At 41.5% G+C, this 23,787-nt stretch overlaps 1 protein-coding gene across 1 annotated transcript in view; it reads left to right on the top strand.

The window, feature by feature from the left end:
- The window catches only part of GHDC (GH3 domain containing), a 189,915-nt gene extending 176,514 nt beyond the window's left edge, over positions 1–13,401 (top strand). The window contains exon 9 of the mRNA XM_078645401.1: positions 10,045–13,401. Coding sequence (XP_078501527.1) covers positions 10,045–10,266 — 222 coding nt within the window. The 3' untranslated portion in view covers positions 10,267–13,401. The remainder of the gene's footprint in view (positions 1–10,044) is intronic.
- Positions 13,402–23,787: the final 10,386 nt, after the last annotated feature.

Here is a 23,787-nt window from a genome sequence, read left to right on the forward strand (position 1 = left end):
GTCATCTAAACTTACTGGTTTTAATATACATTCTATAGGTCGAGGATGCATATCTTTTGTCACTGTATATAGCAACAATGTGGCTTGGAGTACATTAATAATCCTATTAATCTAACAAAACAAGGAAACAGTGGAGAATAAACAAAATAATATCAGGAAGTGTATGGACTATGTCTCTATTTTCCTTGGGAATTTAGCTATCATTTATGATGTTAATCATTATCATCTGTCATTACTGTTTGGATATCGGTATATTTATGTTACATACCTCAATGAATACATTTATTGGAAATCTCCTTATATTGGATTCAGAAGGCAGGTTCGATGATATGCACTTCTTTTGATGTATACTAGTATCAGCTACTTCCATCTGGGCATTCTGATCATTCTAAAATACAAAGGTATATCTCTATTATAATTCTCTGTGAAAGGCATATAATGCTCGATAACTAGACAGTATAAGAACAGAGCTACCTTGATTTATGGTTATGATAACGATATTCTTCCAGGGGAGCCACCGTTTCTGGATTTGGTAGTTTCAGTATAAAATCTAAAAATATTAAGGGAAAAAAACTAGAAATCTAGCTTTTCTGATTTAGAAGGTCACTAGTGCTATTGACTCAATAAACAGCATGCCCCCATATTACTTACCAATTTAAAATAAAATAGAGTCCTAGACCGTCATAGCCTTGATTGTGATGCTACTTATTTTCAACGGCGTTAAGTACTTCTTAATTGTACAAAGGACTGTATTTGTTTTTGGCCACTCTGTAATAGAAAGAAGGTGTATGTTTGCACTTTAAGTCACCAATTATTAGCAACGAATATTAGTATATCATCTGAATCGAACAGTTTGAGCAGGATATTAGAGAAGGTATTTGACGGAGGTACTAAGGATACTAATTATGTTGTCAATGTCAGGGTAGTTAATATTCAACTATATCCACATGTTATCCTATAGTTAGTCATATATCGTACATGTGACCAAGCGGAACATTCGCTATCCGGTATTGCTTATAATGACAAAGCAGTATTAGGGCTGTAGTTAGTTGCGTATGCGGCGTAAACTCTATCTCGATGTCGAGAATATAGTAATTAAATTATCGCAGAGGTAGCATTACGGCTATGTTTTACTCTGTATGCCTATCCTCGTACGGCCAAAAAAGTGCATAGTCAATGCTATTAGCATAAGTTTAAATTAGTCAGCGATGCATTCAACAGAAAGCGAGAAGCGGCCTCTTTTTCTACAAGCCTGGATTTCAGTTTGATAATGGGCTTACCGTAGTACGTATTGACGGCCTCCCTGCTCCCACTGGCACGAAAAAACAGCATAACATCAGTTTCCGAGTTTTGGGCGTTTAAATAGACCCTGATCTCCCATTCACTCAAGGCCCGCTCACGTGACCGGGATAGCCACCAATAGTGTAGCGGCTTATATGCAGATCTACTAGCGACGCAGAAAGTCGAGTCGTCATAGTATCTTTTTTAAATTATATTATCGATGGTTCAACTTTATTTATATGAACACAAAGCATTATGTTAAAGAATTGGATGTCAAAGGTTGAAGTTTTTAACTATCAACTAGACATCTCTCGGCACAAGACTCTATGTTCCAGGGCCTTAAATGCCCGGTGCTAGAAAGCTACTCTAACTGGATATAGCGATTATCACCAACATTCCCTAAAACGCAAAATTTGGTATTTAGGCTATTATTTCTTTTTGTTTACAGTTAATTCAAATTTATACATATGGATGTCTCTCTGGAGAAAAAATGCAGGACACATCCAGATGTCTTGTAATTTTGAGTCTCGGAGAATATCTATAAAGGACAGATCAAACAATACGTTCCCAGTCCTCTTTGCTGTTGAGGCCATTTCTTACGGTATTAAGGCGTGACATATAAAACTGCTCTCTCTTCTTCCTTTTCATATTAATGTCACCACCTCGACTGGTCATATCTGTCACTTCTAAGCCACACCAAGGGACATCACCACAGGTGTGACCTGCCTCTCTCCAATGTTCAGTTAGGGGGGCACCTTTCTTGTGATTTCTAATCGCCGATCTGTGTTCGTTCAGCCTTACGCGAATCTCTCTTGAGGTCTCCCCTACATATGCAAAATTGCATGGGCATTTAATCAAATAGATTACGTTTTTAGTTCTACAATTGATGAAACTCCTGATTTTAATAGAGACATTATTATGTACTATGCAGTTGCCTTTGAGAATGTTCTGGCAATTCATACAGCCGCTACATGCAAATGTTCCTGTTGGTAAGGGGGCATTATTAATGCATGGTTGGCTATTTGTTTTCTGTTCCCTATAGCTATGGACCAAGGTGTCTCTGATAGTCCGATTTCTCCGAAAGGAGAACATAGGTTTAGGCAGTATTTCATTCTTTTTGTTAGTTATAAGGTGCCAGTTTCTGTTTATTATATTTTTGATTTTGTTACTAATAGGATTGTAATTAGTAACAAAAATCAGCCTCTGGTCCTTATTTTTAGGTTCTTTGGCTGCAAAGAGGTTCTCTCTGTTAAAATATTTTGCCCTTTTGTAGGCATGACGAATCATGCGTTTAGGGTACCCTCTTTCTGTAAATTTTTCTTTTAGTATATCTGCATGGAGTTCAAAATCTTTTGTGGTAGTACAATTCCGCTTGAGCCGTAAAAATTGGCCAAAGGGGATATTATCCTTTTGACTGGGAGGGTGGTTGCTGTTGAAGTGGAGCATAGTGTGTACCTGTCTGATGGTTTGGTGTACAATTCTACATTTAAATGGCCATCAGTATGTGTAATCACAATGTCCAAAAACTCACATCTATACTGATCTATATGTGACGTAAATTTGAGATTGTTGTCACCCATGTTCAGCCACTCTATGAACTCAAACAGATTAGATGATGAGCCTGTCCAAACAAATAAAACGTCGTCAATATATCTTGACCACTGACTGACATTTTCAAAGAAAGGAGCTAATTGGTTAAAAATGTGTTTCTCTTCAAACTGTGCAACATATAAACAGGCTAGACTCGGGGCACTCGGGACTATAACTAATAGTCTCTTTCAGATAGTCTCATTTGTAGTTGGAGGCGGTGGATTCAATGTAGGGGTCTCATTTGTAGTTTGAGTCGGTTGATACAATGTAGGGGTCTTATTAGTAGTTGGAGGCGGTTGGTACATTGTAAGTCTCATTTGGAGGCAGTTGATACAGTGTAGCCATCTCATTTGTAGTTGGAGGCGGCTGGTACAGTGTAACATTCTCATTTGTAGTTAGAAGTAGTTGGTACATGTAACAGTCTAAGTTTGAGGCGGTTGATACTGTGTAGCCTTCTCATTTGTAGTTTGAGGCGGTTTGTAGGAGACCCATTTGTAGTTGAGCCCCTATGGCTACAATGTTTATGTGGGAATGCATTTTGCGGTTCTTTTTGTGGATGAAGCCCAAGGATTTTGTTCTCTCGATCATCAGTGTAGAAGTGGTAAGAGATCTTGGATACTTGTAGAAGAAAGCAGAGGGGTTCCAGGTATAAGTTGGGGAGAGTGGGATAGAGCTGGATGCCATGTGGTACCTTGATGCAGAGTGAGGGGCTATAACATTGAGTGTAGGAAACATTTACAAATCTTTGGAAAGTGACAAGCAAACTGATCTTTAGATGCAGGTTTTATAAATCTGCCTGTTGCTAGCAAGAGTATTTTGAGGGCAAATATTGGTTTCTTTGCTCTTAGGCCTCTTACGACCATCTGTACCAGTCCTTTCACTGGGCGATAAATGGAAGAGGGTGGAAGAATGCTTGCCGTAAATATAATGTTACTTTGATAGAAAAACAACATCGAAAACACCAGTTTGGGGGGCCTGGATGGTGAAACTCGATTTTGGTGAATTTACGAAATGAGGGAAGCTCTATTTTTACCTCTTAATCTCATGCAACCACCAGAGGGCGCTAACGGACCATTTATTAGAAGCATCCTCTCTCCCCTGCCTTGTTTTTCATCTATACTGCAACGTTATGTTTTCTCTGATTTAGTGGCTCTTAATCGTTTGCCTTATGTGAACCCCCACTTAATCATTAATGGAATTCTGGGACCCCCACTGAATCATTATTGGAATCTCAGATCCCCCACTGAGTCGTTACTGGAAGCCAGGACCAGGCATAAGCATTTTCAATGATTTGAAACACAAAACATACACAGACAAGCATTCATCATACAAATACATAAACATGAAATATTTTGTTTAATTAACAAATGGGAAGGTTAGAGCTTTTCTAAATTCAATTGAGGTCACTCATCTTCCACACTATATTCTGTTTGATGTACTTGCACTGTTCCTACAAATCAGTCTAAGGATACAACTTAATTTTTACTGAACTTGTAACCTTTTCAGTGTGTCGGACGGCCGGGAGCTGTCTGACGTCACGGTGGGCGTGTGCGTCGGACAGTCGGGGTAATTTTGTTCCGCACCGCGGCGGACCGCCAAGGCGAAGCGGTTACACTTATAAAACTTTAACTTTAGCTTTTTTTTATTTATGTACAAGTTATTATTCTCTTAATATTGAATTTTTAAAACAGTCATGCATGCCCCAGTAGGCTACGTGGACCCCCGGAATCTCCGGACCACAGATTAAAAACCATTGCTCTAAATCATCTGGCCCTGTCAGTTTTGATGTTTCTGGACACAACTGTGATGGTGATTAGCATTTCTGTCACCTGATAGGAATGGTGCAAACATCACCAGTAGCTCAGTCTCCCTCCTGGCACAAGTTTTCGGTTTACAACTCTAGCACAGAGGCAGCTCCTCCCCGATAGCAGAGGAGCGTCACCCACTGAAAAAATGCCCCTAGAGCTCACATATAAAATGGTAATAAAGTTAATTTATCCATTTAATCTTTCAGCAACCCATCCTGAACTGAGTGTCAGGGCGGGGTAATTGCTGCTGAGTCGCAGCAGGGTGCCGTGCACTTATGTTTAAAGTTGCCATGTCCTTTGCCGGCCGTCTTGCGCCTTCCAGACAGACATACGCATTTGAAACTTCTCAAATCTAGCTGTCTTAGACAGATGGGGTACAGAAAGCACAGGCCTCCAGTGCTCTTAAGAGTGCTGAGAGGCCTCTCCCTCCAATCCTGACACTTCCCTCATCCTGTTCAACAGCGTCAGAGCAGTGACAGTATTCAGTAGTGCAGTTTCCTGGGTCCAGAAGCTTCAAGCAGAGAAGAGGTGGATGTTGTGCGGCAAACCATTAAGGTAAGTGCTATTTTTCAGCCCCATCGCTCTAAAAACGTACCAGCTGCTACTGCTCTAGCATTTCAATTTAGGGATTGGAAAAGGGGGTCAGAAAAGTTTTTTTGTCTCTTAGACATTCCTCCCAAATATGAATAAATGTTTGGCGCCTGAAATCCATCCACGAAACATTGAAATGTTAGCGACTCCCCTCCCACCCCGAATGTTGAGGTAGTAGTCATTTGTGAAAGGAAAAAAGGGTCCCTTTAGGACCCCTTCCCCTTTGTGAATCAAAAAACGAATTGTTGGCAAGTAGGCAGTGCCAGTGCTTTCTGGTGCTTAGCCCCGGCACCTATTTAACAGGGCAGGGGCTATTGTTTTCTGTCCTGTGCGATGGGCCTGTAATTCCTAAAAATAAACGTGCTTATCTGCTGCAGTTCAAAACGTCCGACCTCGAAGTAGGCTTCGGTTCGAATGCATGTCTGCCTGGTATGTCAGGTCCACCCAGGTCGAGGCATGATGACTGCATCGCGTTAGTGATGTCAGTCGTGCACGCCTGCCTGAGTATGTCACGCCTATTGGTTAATTATATTTGAGGGCTGATGACGTGCTTGAGCTAGGCTCGAGGCAGGCTGGGTCCTGGAAAGTTCAGGTCCGCCTCAGAACAACCAATGCAATGGCGGACGTTTTCAATTGCAGCAGGTATTGTAGTAGAATATTTTTTATTATGGCGCACATGGGTTTGAGGCCTAGGGTTGCTCGACCACCGTAAACATAAACACTGAACTGGCTACCAATAATATAACGGAGCATAGTCTTCAGATCACGGCTTGCCATTCTGTTTGTGCTAGCTCACCTTTCATTTTTCAAGGCAGATGCATTAAGTTTAGTAATGGTAGCTAGAGAGTTATGAAATTTGTAAACTACTTTACAAGAAATATATTCTAATTTGACAACAGAATTGCTTAATTTTGCTAAGCTCTGACTTCAGGTCACAGGTTCTTGTGAGGTTGAAAAACGAGTAAAGGAAATGGGACCAGATGATGTTTGTGAAAAATAGGACAACTATTATGTGTTCAATAAATGGTGCTACGGTCGGTGTAATTAAAAAGTGAGTAGTTTACTGTTTTAACAGCTTGCATGATGCATTGAACTGAATCCAGCTGGAGCAGGACAAAAATAATAAAATTTTACTTTCATGCTATTGTTCGTGGCATGGGCCAGCACAACAACGCAGTCCCTGTCTGACCACGTCTCGGTGTGCGCAGCACTACAGCACTGCACTATATAAAAAAACTGCCAGCAGGCACCTGCACCATAAATGCTGTGCTGCGTGAGAGTAGCAGGATACAGGGATTAAATCACTAGGTAGCGGGTATCACTTCAGGCACGGTAGGCCAAACTGAACCTTAGAGGCTGGCCCTGCCGGTTCAGAAGATTAAAGCATGTTGTACGACAATGAATGACTGTCTGTCACCAGAACAGCCAACTTTACATGATTTCATTTACACTACACATTGTATATGCTGCGTGGCGTGCTCAGCTGCATGGCCTTCCGGGTGGGGCAGGACGGCTATGGTAAGACTGTATCGTGTCATGCGCAGTTTAAACTGCATGTGCGTCATCTCATGCGGTAGGATAGGACCAAAGTGCCAGAAGTCTGGACCTGTAAGTGCCACAGAAGCTGAAGGTCAGAGTTAGGACGAGTAGTTGGTAGTCACTATAATATATTGATAATGTCTTGTTCACTGCGGTGAGGACGGGCCAGGGATGCTGTACTCGGGCCAGGGGGCAGGGGTTGTGAGACTTGAGCCATTATGATATTGCGACTGACTGTGAGCCTGCAGCCCTGTGAGTGCATTGGATACCATTAATGCTTCTTTATTACTGATTGGTGGGTCCAGTCGCTGCAGGGAGTGGCAAAGCTGGCTGAGTGTTCTAACATTTCTGTGTACTAGAGTAAAGGTCCCATGTGGTCAAACGAAATCTTGTGTGGAGGTAGTATGATCAAACAGGACAAGGACCGTGTGATCAGTGTCCCTCTCGTAAAGGTCTCTTGGTAAGATACGGGAGATAAAACAAGCTGACACATACCAGTTTGGTAAAGTTCCCAGTGTAAGGATTAAGTTCCATCTGTGTGGTAAAGAGCCTGACATGTGGCAAATATCTGTGTGGTAAAGTAAGTCGCTGGGTTTGGGTTAAGATCCTGCCTCGTAATTGTGTGCTGAATGCCCGAATACCGAGGCATGTATTAAAAATGTCTTGTGTGATGCAGGTTTCATTCCATGTGGTAAATGTTTGTGTGGATAAAAGGTCCCCGGTGCTGTTGGGTCCAACTTGGTAAAAGTGTGTTTCGAGTGTTGTGAAGTCTATCAGACAGACTGGCGTTGAAGCACTGCATGCGTCGCGAGGCTCTGGGACCCACTGTATCTATGTGGGGACACTGACAGTACACCCTTCATTGCTCAGAGACCAGCCTCAAAGCTCTATGTGCTAGGTGAGGATCTGTCTGTGATGTGAAACACACCCATTGTTCCCTGCACAGCCGGGGTCTGTAGCACACACATTTAAGGCGCTTACTACTACTTTTATGGCTAAAACAATCAATGTTCATGTTCCCCAGCAAGCTTCTTACGCTATTGTTTTCTTACTATCCTGAAAACTAGAAAGGTGCCCTCTCGGGATAGGATTGTCTCTGTGGCAATTGCAAAAGTATGGAACAAACTGTACCTCAGATGCGTTCCCTCTTGTCTTTGAGGGTTTTTTTAAGGCTTTTTAGCATTAGGACATCTTGTTCTGCTATTTTCTTTAAGGAGCCATACATGCATACTTTATGAATAAAAAATGATTTAACATAATGTAACCCAGATCCTGACTCAAGTTTGCATTTATTTTATCTGGTGTTTTTGTCAGCCAGTATCTGAGTTCAAACCTACAAACAACTGCTATAGTATGACACTGAGAGTCAAGAGCTATAGAGAGAGTGACCTGGGTATCCATTTGGAGTGCAATAGCACATAAGGCCCTGGCTATAGGTGGTTGACAATGGTACCCTACACAGATGGTGTTCCAGAAGCTGTAACGTCACCAGACCAACAAACGGTCTGACAGCACATCTCTTTTCTTATGCTTGGGCTCCCTAAGTCTTAGAAGATGTCTAGAGCCTTTGACATATGTCTCCTTAAAATTGTTCTCGGGGGCAGGGGGAACCTACTATTAAAACATTACTATGAGGAAAGCTCCCTTGCTGAATTTCAGATCGGGTATTACAACTGGTCTTCAGCAGTGGCAGCTGAGGATGTGGGTGGAGCTAACAGAGTAAGTGGGTGGAGCCAGTGGAAGAAATGGGTGGAGCCAGGGAAGTGGGTGTGGCTTCTCTCCAAAAAATTTAGCTCCTGCACTTCATATTTTACAAATTAAGCACTGGGCAGTGGTAAACCACTGCCAAATCTCAAATAAAAAAACTGTTAATTTTAAACACTGTCCTGTTTAATTCAAGTAAAATGGGCTGCATCTAAAAAAAAAAAAGTTACTTTCTAGAAAAGCACAGACATGGAGTGCTGCTGTCCCCAGATGGCCTCCATCCCTGTGATAGCCTCCATCCCTGTGATAGTCTCCAATTGGAGTGAATTACAATTAGCGACCTACCTCAGTAACACTCATAAGGTATGTCGGATTGGCGACCACCTTCCCTTCAGAATCTTCCAAAAACCAACCTGTGTGTATGTAGATCAGTTAAAATAAATATTAATGGTCGCAAATTATGACCAGCATTTTGCCAGCAGTAAATTGTAAATCTGCCCTGTGTTATGTAAAGCAAGTGGTTCGCTGATGATTGTGGGTGGATGAAACTCTACCAATGACTGGAGTAATTTCCTTTAAGTAAAAAAAAAACGTCATTTCTTGAAGCTTTTACCATCTACTTTACACTATACTCCAAGAACGTTTCAAGCAGTTTCTAATTAAAACAAGCATTGGCACAGGTCTGGTGCATTGTCTTCTGATCTTTTGATGTGGTATTTGCTTACTTTGTGAAAACTTTTTGTGTGAAGACACGCATTGTATGAAAACAAGCATTGCCTAAAACGGAAAGATAGCTGCGGAACTCCTTGTGAGCTCAAGCCTATAGACTTGAATCGTTGAGGACCATTTTGGCCTTTTATCCTTGTGCCCATTGAAACTGTTGAGTACCTCAGAAGACGTTATTATAATAATGTTTATGCGGCTTTGTGAACGATTTGAATGCTGTCCAGTGGTGACATTGTCCTTTTGCAAAGAACTAACAGAGTTCCTTTGAAATAAACAATATCTGACATATGGGTACTTCGGTCCCAAATCCATGGAGATGTTCTGGGGCTCCAGAAAATAAGCATTTAGCCCGCAATAAGGATTGCACGTTCTGATTGGACAAAGAGCACGCAATGGTAAGCTTTCTGGCATCTCATTGGTTGTTTCCAAATGCCTTAAAAGTGCTAACAACACAAAGGTTTCCAGACATTAACAGTGATCACAGTACTGCTTGCACTGAGATGACAATGATCGAATGTGCAGGTCTTGGTGAAATAGTGAGTTTTTGTTTTGTTTTCCTAACTTTTTGGACTTGAACATGTATCCCTACCAAAGTCGGACTGTCCTGTAGGGACATCTGGAAAGTCCCCGAGAGACCTGTTGGTCAGTGAAAGCCTGTTTGTGCTGGGCTGAACTTGAGATATGGCTACTCTGCCTCAGCTCGCCAGGCCAATTGAGTAACTGTAACTATAACTGTGTGGGGTCCAATTAGACTTATTTTCATTACAGCTTTGTATTTTAATGTTCCCTTTTCATGTTTCTGCAGCTGGATCAATGTCTCCAGGAAGACATCCCTGTCTACAGGGCACTACGGATTAAAGGGAGCATTGGGCACACACGTGTCCATCTCGTCCAAGCAGGGGCTTTCACACGGTTCCGCCGCTTCATCGTTTCTGGCTCTAGGATCACCTACGAACAGCTTCAGATGCCTAGAGTCCTGAGAAGGAAGGAGCTAGCCGACTTCATGCAGCGTCAGATCATCTCCTGAAGGAGCCACCATTCCCTAAACCTTCCAGAAACTTGCTTTTGTCAGTGTATCTGGTGTGCCAGAAAAGGTGCACTTCAAAGGGAACAGATTGAGGGAGGCTGATGGAAGAGTGCTTGGGCTTAGCAGCAGAATTAAAGTTGCTAACTCTGTTTCTTACTTGATTGTAAATGTTGCCCCCTAAGACCAACTTCTTAGTCAGTATTATGAACAGGCAGAAAGAGACCTCTATGACGAGTTGTACACAAAGGATAAATGTATTTTTCTCGCTTCCCGCCAAGCATCAACATTCATTCATTTGAGCTTGTTTCTTTTTAATAGGACACACATGGTATATAGTCTTGGTCTCCCACCTACTTAACCTGGCATGCTATTAGCGTGTAAAGAAATGAACTATGAGATACTTTAGTCAGGAGACCACCTTGAGGGGTGCCCACGAAGAATAGATGTGATCTCTTTGTGTTTCCCCTGCCAAGTTGTTAACCTACAGAGAATTCAGCCTGATGATCTCCTTGAGGGGCCGCACTTGAAGGATCGACTTGTACTCCCTTTCTTCCCCTTTCCAAGCCCTCAAAATACAGACTTGAGCAAGTAGGTCTTGTTGAGGGTTCACTAATGAGAGACTGACTTGTTCTCGACTTGATACTGCTGTCGTGCTATCAACCTGCAGTCGTTTGAGGTAGGTCTCCTTAAGCCATCACTGTAGGTGGTTAGAATGTTTTCATCTGTAAATCCATCGGCAGGCAAGTTCTTGTGATATAATCTGTCTTCATGGGGAAGTGCACATTCTGCTGACCTGTTGCCTCGTGCCCCAGTAACCCTCCGCCCCTCACCTCACCCCAACTCACCATGATGAGCTACAATTTGGCTGGCTACAATATGGCTGTCTTTGCTTTACTCTGCACCCTCTGTTCTTGTCATTCATACTGTTGCTCTTTGTTGTCCATTAAGCTCAGTGTTGCACACATTGTGAAATACTCCCTCTGGCTCTATGGATAGCGTGACAGGGCTGCTGAAAAGGGGTCTGGAATCATTTTCCAGGAGCCGCTGTGATACCTTAGTAGCCTATTGTACCTGCTGGAGAGACTTGTGTAGATAGTTTGTATCCAGGCGTGCACATTCCCCTTTAGAATGTCAGTATAATGAGTACCATTCATTTGATACTAGTAACATTACTTACTTTCAGGACTCACATTTTTTTCCGATGGGAGGCTAATTCTAGGCTGAAAAAATGCAAAGGTTTCGGCTTCTCCTCTACTGCTCAAGATACTTTATTTTTAGAGGACTGATGGTTCAGAGAACAGTTTTTACCTTTGTATTTCGTGCATAGCCATGAAGTGGTCAATGTAAATTGGGAAATGTTTAAGTAGAATATATACTAATATATTATCTACTAAAGAAAATCAAAGGAAGAAATGGGGGAGAGGTGTTTTTGGAAACCAATCTTAAAGTCATTATTTATGTATTTAAATTATGCTGGGGATTTTAAAATATCACTTGATTCTCTTATAGATCTAAGGCCAGGCATACAATGAAACAGTTTCGTCTTTTTTCTAGTGACCTACATACAGTGAGAAGCATGTTCAAAGTTCATTAGCCTACTTCTAACCAACCAAACATTAAAAAAATACTGAGGCGTCCACATGCCCCTCTTCTGCTTAGCTGTTCTGCTTGTGCTATACTTAAAAAAAAAAATAATTGTACAGCAATATTGTGAAAGGTTACAGTGCTGCAATGTTACACTTTCTCAGTTAAATGCTTTAGCATATCCAACTTTACCAAGAGTAAACGAGTGCTTTCAAAATTTCACATTAAGGCCCCTTCTCACAGAGACACTGCATCTTCCAAATTTGTTGAAGATTAGTTCCGACACTGAATGCTGCAAAGGTGGTAGAAAGTAGTTCACGCATTGCGCAAAAATGTTTCCATTAATCACACCACCAGATGCTTTTAGTTGTCTCCCAAACTTTGGTGTGGCACATTAGACCCTTGATTTATTATTTATCGCAAAACTATTCATTGGATAGAGTCCTTGTCCAATAGAGAGCTGGCAGTTTCCAACCCTTTTCTTATTTATCTGTTCAGCACTGTAACTTTGAGTCCAATAGAGATCTGCCTGAGCCTTTCAACATTTATATGCTGCTGTTACGCAGGGCCTGATTATGAGTTTGGCGGTAAGGGGACTGCCGTCAGAAACTGTTTCTGATACCCAGCCGCCTAGTCAGCATCTGCCCACCGTATTACAATGTTGGTGGTTTGCAGAACGAAAGACCGCTGGAGCACCGCTGCCACCGTCAGCCATACGCATATCGCTGTGACAGCAATAGTGAGAAAGCAGCTGTCAGAGGGCAGTACAGTAAAGTTCACCACTGTCAGAATTACAAGTTGACTTTCTGTTGACCCGACCATGGCGGGAAAACTGCCTGCTTCGAGTCGGCGGAATCGAAGGAATTGGGGTTCATACTCACCCATTTCCTTTTCTTACTATCACTCTCCCACGTTGGATCCTTCCTCCAGGTCCCCCCTTCACAGTAGCATCTTGACCCTGAAAAAAACAACCCCTAGACTGGACTGGGCACATTTGGTTCGGACTCCAGCAATGGAAAAGTACTGGTGGTAGATATTTTTTCACATGTGTAATGCAAATGTGTACACTGCAGTCAAAATATGCACACCTGCATCACACATAAGAAAAGATATTCCCCCCCTCAGAAACCACCGCTGGGCCAGTGGTGACATCGTAATACGTTGGGTGGGAGACTGCGGCGGTCTTATTAGGACTGCTGCCATGGCGGTAAGATAGCCAGACTCCTAATTAGACCCTAAATCTGTTAACGTGGTTTGGTATTTTATTTCTGCAATCAAATTCTCAATTCTTGCAAAGCTATTTATAAGATGAAGCCAAAATGTTTGCCAAATCCCAGATTGCAATTAACAAGTGTATGTATGTAGTGATATTTATATATATAATGAAAAACCAAAGGTAAATCTTTGTTGTAGTTAGGAAAACAATTATTTATTCCTTCTATACAAACAAAACTTGAAATATACAAACATTACAAATTCTAAAGTTATAGTTATACCATAAATTAATAATGTATGCTTCACCTTCAAATTAATAAAATTAATATAACTTTATTTTGTCTTTATCTGCAAAGCAAATTCAAAATACACAAAAACTTATACCTTTAATTTATTAATTACACAGCATCTTCACATTATTATAATTTCCTCACCTCCATACACAATGCATTGAACTCAGGAGCCACACTTTATTTACAATAACTTGTACCTTTTTCCAAGCACTGCTTATACCCTTTTATACCATCTAAAATAATAGAATGTATAAGAGCAAATATGAGATTTCAAATCATATCCTTTGTGAGAACAGTGTATGGTACAGTGGAGTAGACTGGTGTGTTGTGCAGTGTCGGAAAGTGTCCTAGCGTAACACAGATTGATTACAATGTACGTACATGTGAGTGGCATAGAGCGGCATAGGGTATGGTAGAGTGGAGTGGTGTAGACTATCATATAGTTCAGTGGCATAGAGTAGTGTACAGTGGTGTACCGTAGAGTGCAGTTGTGGAGTACAGTGGAGTAGTGTCTCAGAGAGTAGATTATATTAAGTGGGATATAGCGGCGTAGAGTGGAGTACAGTGTTGTAAAGTGCTGTAGAGTAAAGTAGAGGGCTGTACTCTGACATTGATAGGAGTATTGTTGTGCAGTATACTGCTACGCAGTGGAGTATAATGTGGCACATTGCAGGGGCGTTGACTGTTAAGTGGAGTATAGTGTTCAGTGGACCACAGTAAAGCGGAGCTGGATAGAGTGGAGTGGCGTGTAATACATTAGCATACAATAGGGTGGCGTTGTGTGGAGTGGCACAGTGTGGAATAGTATAGAGTGAGTTGGAGTTACATACAGTGGAATAGCGTAGAGTGGAGTGATATACAGTGGAGTAGAGTAAAAGAGTATCATACACTGGAGTGGCGTAGAGTGGGGTGGCATAGAGTCACATAGCGTAGAGTTAGAGTGAATTAGAGTGTAGTTGCATAAATAGGAATAGCATATAATGGAGTGGAGTAGCATATAGTGGAATTGCATGCAGTGGAGTGCTGTGGAGTGGCATAAAGTGGAGTGGGATACAGTAGAATAGCATTTTGTGAAACAGCGAAGAGTGGAATGTGGTAGGCTAGAACAGTGTACAGTGGAGTAACATAGATTGCAGTGGTGTACTGTGGAGCAGCGTACAGGGGAATGAGGTACAGTGTAGTTGCATACAGTGGAATAGCGTAGAGTAGAACAGCGTATAATGGAGTGGTGTAAAGTGGAGTGGCAAAAGTAAAGAAGCGTATAATGGAATAGCGTAGACTGGAGTGACATGGAGTGGAGTGGGGTAGAATAGAGTGGTAAAGAGTGGAATCTCAGAGTGGAGTGATGTACAGTGGAATAGTGTAGAGAGGATTGACATTGTGTAGTGGCATAGACTAGGGTGGCATACAGTCCAGTGGTGTACAGAGCAGTGGCTTAGAGTAAAGTGTACTGTAGTAGAGTGAACTGGCAAACAGTGGAATAGAGTGGAGTGGTGTAGAGTGGACTGGCGGAGAGAGGTACAGTATAGTGGCATACAGTGGAGTGAGGTACAGTATGGTGGCGTACTCGGAATAGCATAACATAGAGTGGTGTGGAGTACTGTACAGTGGAATACTGTACACTGGAGTGTTGAGTGGAGCAGGGCAGATTTGTAATGGCATATCGTGTAATAGCGTAGAGTGGAAGCGCGTACACTGGAATAGCTTAGAGTGGAGTGGCATTCAGTTGATTTGTGTATAGAGGAATGGTGTAGAGTGGAATATCATTGAGTGTATTGCTGCGCAGTGTAGTCACATAGAGTGGACTGCAATAGCTAAGAATAGATGGTGTGGAGTGCAGTGTCGTACAGTGGAAGAGCAAGACCACTGACTCTTTGTCAGTGAAATTGCTCTCCCACCCTCGCAGCTCCACCATTGAGTGAGGCCTCCTCCAGCCCCTGCACTCTAGTGTGAATGTTTGAGGCCCTCCTCTACTCGCAGGTTCACCAGCGCCTCATCCCTGGTGGTCCAGTGGACCTCTGTCTCCCGCTCAGTTTTTCCACTCTTTTTTCCTCGTTTTTCACCCTCTTTTCTAAATCTATATTTCTGCTTTTTTCTGCTTTCTGCACTTTCCTGTGCTCTGCTTGTCTTCTCTTTTTTCCCCTTTTCCCACTCTCCTCATTTCTCGCCAGTTTTCCCCCGCCGCTGCTGCCACCGCAGCCCCTCCCCCCTAGCATGACCAGCGTGAACAATCCAGCTCCCCTTCCTGCTCCTGCCTCCCAGCTGTCCAGCCCTACCTGACCCCTACTTAATGGCAGCCCCGCCGCTGGCGTGCCACAGGCAATCCTGTCTGCGCCCCACCGCGACCAGCGCCAGAAACCCTGGACCTCCGCCCATCAATGCCATGACCCAGCAGCACTCCACGCACTCAACCCAGGCCACAACAACAACTGCAAGCTAGCGTCACCAGCCGACACCATAGGACCCTTCAGCTGTCACCTCTGCAGGCACACCTGCAGCACTGCCAAGAACACGGATCCAGCACAACCTGCCCACAAGAGCACATTGAACCGAAGACCTTGCAGTGCTTCCTCCTCAACGTCCGATCACTCCGCAAACATGCCACCGTATTCTGGGACCTCCTCAACAGCAGCACCCCGAATGTAGCATTCTTGACCGAAACCTGGACCGAACACCACCGCGGGACCGGACCTCGCCATCGCCATCCCCCAAGGATACAAGATCTCCAGGAAGGACCACCACACCCCCCCAAGAGGAGGAATCTCTATTGTCCACAAATCCACCCACCGCCTGAGCACACTCCCCGACGAGCACACAGACCTGGTGGAACACCTTCACTTCAAGATACTGGCCAGCCCCTAGACTGGACTGGGCACATTTGGTTCGGACTCCAGCAATGGAAAAGTACTGGTGGTAGATATTTTTTCACAGGAGACTTCTGACAAGCATTCAAGCAGTACGACTGCTGGACTGGCTGTCAGAAACATGGCGGGGCATGCTGCGACTGTGAGAAAGGGCAGCAGCACATGCTGTTGCCGTAAATGCACATCCTGCACTTTCGTGCACGTGTGCCAAGCACCGCGTTGTGCATGGCACATGGTGCACAGAGGTGAGTGGGCACACTACATGTGACCCCAGGGCCAATTTTCAGTGGCCCACAACAGAGCGGGGCCCTGTTTGCGGTCCCCAATATCACTTTCCAACAGCCCTTTTATGGTGGTGTTCCTGCCATGAAAAGGCAGTCGAAAAGGGATATTGTAATCACTACGACGGTGCATGCCTCGGTACCAACGCCATGCTGGGACGATGCTCCTACCGCCACCTTGTCTGAATCTCGGATCCTAGTAGAGGCGGCTGTCTTTCGTCGGACAGCTTTGGGTCTGGCGGCTGTCTTTCGTCGGACAGCTTTGGGTCTGACCACCAGCATGGTAATGCAGTGGTCAGACCAAAGGGATGTCTGTGGTCGGACCCCCACTGACGGCCTGTCGGTTAACCGACCACCGCACATCCTAATCAGGCCCTATCTTTGTAAAATATAGTGTAATACAGTATATTTTGAATTTTTTCAAAATATTTGTTTTTAAAATAAATTCCAAGGAAGTATCGCGGTACTCTGTTGATTTTTTTGTAACTATATAGAAACGTATATTTTTCTATACCTATTATAACTTTAAAAAAGTGGTAATTGGTAGGGAAAAAATATGAAACCGAATACCTACCTATATCTAAAGGTGTAATGCAGAACACAAGAAAATGTACCTAAAAACAACATGGCTTCTTTTAAAATTTCAAAAAAGCAGTCTTTAGCCAGTCACATAATCACATAATGCCAATAATGACTTGTCATCTCTATGTGCCACAGTACTTCTGCGAGAAAATGCCGAATTCCATGGAAGTACAGTAGTAGATATCACCAAGCTGAAATGCCTTGTAACTTAAAAAAATACTTACCCTTCTTAACTGTAGTACCCAAATGGATCATTAGCGCACCATAATGTGTAATCCTTCTAAATTTATGGAAATCAATTTTAGGGCTACAGGAGATACAAAAGTCTGTAGAATATGCATTGCCAATGTAGAAAAATCTATAAGTCTGGAAATTGTCTTTGAGATTCGTCAAATGGAGGCAAAGTTATTAGCGACCAAATTTCCGAGGAATTCCTATACTGCTTCCTATAACTACAGAGTGACTACAGCCACTAGTAATTAATATCTATTTATTGAGATATGTATGGTGGGGGAGCTTATATGGTGTTAGCTACAGAGCACTCTACATAACAAGAGGTGTCACATTGGGTAGAGCAGAAGAACCGGGCATATGACAAAGGTGTCACTGTTACTAGGACAGTGGGAGCAAGAGTGTTGCCTCAAGACATGGGTTTCCAGCTGCTTGTAGCAGTGGAAAAGTAACAGAGCCTGACAGATCTGCACTGGGAAGGCGTTCCATGCCCCCTGGTGAGATGGTACAGAAAAAGGTATCTCAGTTGGTTGATGCTTACAAGTGAACAGATTGGACGTGACCACTGAGTTACTCTACAGTAGGACCCTGTCCTACCCCAGTAATGTTGGAAAAAAACGCTGAATGTATATAGCTTCACTCTAAAACTGCTAAGGGCCTTCGGAGCTTTATTGGCAAAACTGTTAATGTCTTCAACTGTGTGAATGGTTGCTACCTTGATTTAACCAGACAATTTGCTTCACCAGGAATATCACTCTGTATTGCGCTGTGTATTGATTGCTAGTTTAAATCATTCTGTATTGTGTTGACAGTCTCTGGGCTGGGCACCTTATCCTCAGTCTCACATTTCACTAGTATTTTTCAGTAAAATAATACAGACTGAAAATCTTTGCTTGCCACATCTATGTGCATGTTTTAATGCAGAAAACAGAAAAGAAGTATTTTGGGGAGCATTCTCAATGCTGTCAGTTATATATGACTGAAAGGCAAGTTAAAAAAAGATGGTTTACTAATGAAACTTAAGCAACTGCAAATATGCATACATTTTTGTACTACATTGCTAATGTTCTATAGACGTTTCATGAATACTTATCATTCTAAAACCCAACTGATAAGCAAATGTTAATCAACTTTTATTGGTTTAATACGTGTGGAAATGTAGTAGTTGCAGATTCATTTTTTCATTAGTAAAATTAATTTGCCTAAAGTGTGGCAAAAAATGCATATAAATACAGTAAAACTGGTATTCTAACTTTATCCCCACACAGCTGTTTTCTGTCTACTTCAAAAGCCTAGATCTTGTTTTGGGTGCAAGTTGTCACTTTTCAGAATATTTTTATCCTTGTCCTAAGATTTGCAACTGACCATTTCACCTTAGATTTCATCTAAAAACTTTGTTTCTATCCTCATGAAATCCATAAAATGCAATAAATAAATTTACCATTAGGAAACGGGAAAAGAAATAGAGAAGATCAAAATTCTAAGATGACCCCCATCTGCTCTAAACTCTACGCAATAATGGCTCATCATTGCAGCTAAAACCGATGCTTTGAGTCAACAAACAGAATCAAGGCTCTCTTCTATGTTGTCAAACACTGCACCAGTTTTCTTTCAGAACCTAAGTTCCTGCTTCATTTGACAAAAGCGATGCCATAAACTCTTCTTCAGTGAGAAGAGCAACAAAATGAAACCCAGGATCATTACTTCCATAGCCCCCTTGTTTCCAGTCATTCAATCACGTCACCACCAAAAAGACCTCCTTCAACCCTGTCTTGCTCATTGTGCCCCGCCTGTGTGCTGAACTCTCTGAAGGCAACATCCGATTTACATCATCAGATCACTCTGAGATGTTCTCACACCCCTTCTCCATATTGGTGGCACCACCCTAAACCAAGCCCATTTCTTGATTATTTAAGGTGGGTCATATCCTTCCCCTGCAAAGGAAACCATTCCTGGGCCCAGATACCTCCCAAACCTCCATCTTATTACACAACTTCCTTTCATAGGGAATATCATGGAGAAAGTAGTCAATATCAGCTTTGGAGCATATCAGCAAAAGAATCTTCTGCAGGACTACCGATCAGCTTGAAACACTGAGACAGCCACACTTAAAGTCATCAACAACGATCTGCTCCTCAATACAAAGAATATTTCCTTCCTCCTGGTCCTGCGTGACCTCTCAGCAGTCTTCAGCACATTCAACCATCCAGCCTGAATAGCACCCTGTAAACACACACAGGTTTCTCAGGCACTATCTTGAAATGGTTCACATCCCACATCACCAACCAGTACCACCCCATGCAAAGATGTTCGAAAAGATCACCAAATCTCTCTGCCTCCTGTGGAGTACCACAGGGCCTCATCCTTTATTCATCTTTAACCTTTACATGGAACCTTTCAGATCCATTCTGGCAGACAGCAGCATCAAGATCCAGCAATGCATAAATGATACCCAACTCTACCTAACAAGCATTCGCAGAGCCAATCGGTTCTCACCTTTCGACTTTGACACTGCAGATCTACTAGTTTTGCAAGTGCCTTTTGCTGATGCTAATTAGCATTACCAAAAATAAGGACACTATAGCAGCTATTGCATGATGTAAGCTGCATAGTGACTGTACACTTGTCATAGACCCTGTAGGGCATCCTGCTGCCTTTTGGGTTAGCTTCATGCTTTCAAATACGACATATATGTAAATTTACATAAAGTTGTATGCATCAACACAAATGCACACATACAAAACAACACAGCATCCATATCTTTATTGTTTAAATACGGAACTGTAAATTAAAAATAATTTTTAGCTCGAGTAGTAAAAAATCATTTGTCCTAAAGTGAATATTATTTTAATAAAAAAGAGCAATCTGGCAGCAAAGTTGTTGCCAGGTCCTCCCAAAAACAGAAAAAAGGAATAAAATGTGATAGGAAGAGGGGTGCATAGCTGGAGCAGGTGAGCAACGGTGCGGGTTGAAACATACTGGTTGAGGGTGTTAAAAAATGTGTGTCAGGGAAGTAATGGATGAACTGGGGATAGGACAGTAAGACGGAGGGTGGAAGAAGCAGTGATTTGAATGGGGTAGCAGTGCATAAAGCATAGAGAGCACAAAAACTCATGCACTCCCTTAGAGTGCTGAATAAAAAAGAAAAAATAAGTTCCCTGGATGTAAAGAGTAAATGGATACCAGTCATCTAATCAAGTGGATGGTAAAAATGCTATGTTTGAAGTAAAGGATGAAGGGAATTTTTTTTTACCATGCAGACTTTACCACGCAATGCCATTACCATGAAGTATTCACACACATGCATTTAGCACGCATATGTCTTTACCACGCGTGTCTTTACCAGGCATAATGGTAAGTATATGTAAGCATTGGTAAGTGGTTGTTTTTTAAAGTAATGTAATTTAAATGTATTTTTAAAATTTATTTCAAATATATTCTTTAACCTGGTGTGTGTGTGTGTGTGTGTATATATATATATATATATATATATATATATATATATGTATATATATATATTACCTACTGGCGATAGCCAGTAGGTATATATAGTTAGGATTGTTTTCCATAGGGAAATCGCAACATTCTATTGGGAATAACTTTGGCGCCGGTTGAGGAATCTTCCTAAAATTTTCCTTAACTTTGCCTCGCGGCGCTCTGGTCCTTCCCTGATAGTTTGGGGGGATTCGTCAAGCGGGGGCCGAGATAAAAGGGGGGTCCCAAAACGTGTTTTCCCCATGTTAATTTCCATAGGGCGGTTGGACTCACTTTTAGCCCGAACGGCTGAATGGTTTTCCACCAAACTTGGCAAACTTGTAGGGACTGGTAGCCCGATGTGCCTTTGCTATGTCTCAAGATATGTGCTCCAGTGGTTTTTACGAAAATTAACTTTGAAAAAATATATATTGGGCTACATTGGGCTATATATATGTTAGAGCCCAAATGTAGCCCAATGTAGCCCAAAGATGGCCACCAGAGACAAAAAAAACAAATGTAGCCCAAATATCAGCCAGATGTAGCCCAACTATAGCCCAGTGACAGAATGTCCCAGAGTGTTCTAAAGAACAACTAGAGCGCTAACAGTCTTACTTATGACAAAAGTATGGCACACCTGAAGTCATCTTGATTGGAATAAAGTGTTAACACTTAAAACATTTAATTTGCAAAGGAACAAAATGAGGGGGTTCATTTTGCCATAGAAATTATGATTAGTGCTGAAGAAAGAAAAATTAGGGCACATTTTGAGTGACTTCTCAAATCCTCTTATATTTCATTAAAAAAAATCTGATATGCAGTCTCCCAAGATGGCCACCAGAGACAAAAGAGCCTGTGCTTAAAAACTCTGTTAGCAAAGCAGGCATTTGAGATTTAAAAAACGTTTTAATATATAAAAACGTTATCCGCTAATAGAATTAGCATTTAAAAAACCTTGCGAATTCAATGAAAAAACCATAGGTTTCAGGCCTTAAATAGTTAGGAATTAGCATTTGAAAAACCTTGCAAATTCACTGAAAAAGGCATAGGTTTCAGGCCTTATATAGTTAGGAATTAGCATTTAAAAAACCTTTGAAATTCACTGAAAAAACCATAGGTTTCAGGCCTTATATAGTTAGGAATTAGCATTTAAAAAACCTTGCAAATTCACTGAAAAAACCATAGGTTTCAGGAGTTATATAGTTAGGAATTAGCTTTAAAAAAACCTTTGAAATTCACTCAAAAAACTATAAGTTTTAGTGGTGTTATAGTTAGCTGGACATTTTACTCATACAAAACCGTTGAAATTGCTCCTATATAGTTAGTTGTACTAACTATATTTCGCGCACCCGCAATCCACTGCTGATGATGTCACATATTAGATCATTCATGACATGGTCAGTGACATCACTGATGACATCTCAAATGACATCACTGATGACATCAGTGACGTCAGTGACGACATCATCCACGTGACAATCACATACACCTTTTCATACACTATTACAATTTTTCATCACTCTAATCACTTACCTATGGATTCACTCATACATGCTGTCAATGAACAATAGAACACTATCAAAAATACTTATACATCTATATCGACATTAAAAAACAGCACGCATCCTATTCACATATGAAGTCATCCTACTCACTTATGCAAACAATGGATCATACTTACATATTTACTTAGCAAAACACTTATACAAACACCACTTCTTCTATTCATTTAGATAGTAAGTCATACTTAGTGAATTATAAAATCATTATTACAAGTATACAGTTATCCATACAGTCACTCACACAATCATTGTGTCTTATGTATACTTATTTATATACAACAACTGACACATACACTGCCTTTTATTTTTCTAGTTTGTTGGACCTGTACCATTGAGAAATATATTTGCTCATCACCACACCCATAAAGATATTCACTCACTCAAACAACTGTTAGAACATGTAGTTTTAACTTCATATATCTACTGAATCAACTATTCACACATCTTTGGACAGTCACACACCCCCCACCGAACCACACACACTTTCACACTCCCATACAAATACTCAGTTAACTAATCAATAACTAATATAGACTTTCACATAGCTAGTAACCAACTGTAGAATCAGTTTACACAACAACTAACAAAGTGATACAGATATTCACACAGTTTAGTCACTATCCACTATATTTAGTGAGACATTATAAATTGGTCAAGTAAACAGTCAATTACACTGCTACTAAATCCTCCATCCAAATATTTATTTATATATATCCACTTATTCTTCAATGCAAATTGCTATATATATAATGCATATTTAAATAACGAAGCAAACCACATTCACTGGATGATGTCATCAGTGATGTAATTTGAGATGTCATCAGTGATGTCACTGACCATGTCATGAATGATCTAATATGTGACATCATCAGCAGTGGATTGCGGGTGCGCGAAATATAGTTAGTACAACTAACTATATAGGAGCAATTTCAACGGTTTTGTATGAGTAAAATGTCCAGCTAACTATAACACCACTAAAACTTATAGTTTTTTGAGTGAATTTCAAAGGTTTTTTAAAAGCTAATTCCTAACTATATAACTCCTGAAACCTATGGTTTTGTCAGTGAATATATATATATATATCATCCAAACCTTCGTTCAATGAAAAAAGGCGCTGACTCCGTGGGATTCGACAAAGAGGAATTTATTCACCTCAACGACGACTGCTAACGCATTTCGGCGGGACAACCGCCTTGTTCACAACAACTTCTAAGTGAAAAACAATAAGAATATATACACACACCCCCACTCCATAGGTGAGTCAGAGCCTCCTGCTGACGTCTGTCTGTTGCTATGGTTACCCTCCCCTTTGTCATAGACATGGAAGAGATACATTGTAATAACAGAAACATTTGTATCATGAATGATTCCGGGCATTTACAAATTCTAATTACAGATTGTTAATAATTGTAATATACATCATTCTATTTTGCAA

This window comes from Lissotriton helveticus, chromosome 5_1, assembly GCF_964261635.1.
Source record: "Lissotriton helveticus chromosome 5_1, aLisHel1.1, whole genome shotgun sequence".
Lineage (NCBI taxonomy): Eukaryota > Metazoa > Chordata > Amphibia > Caudata > Salamandridae > Lissotriton > Lissotriton helveticus.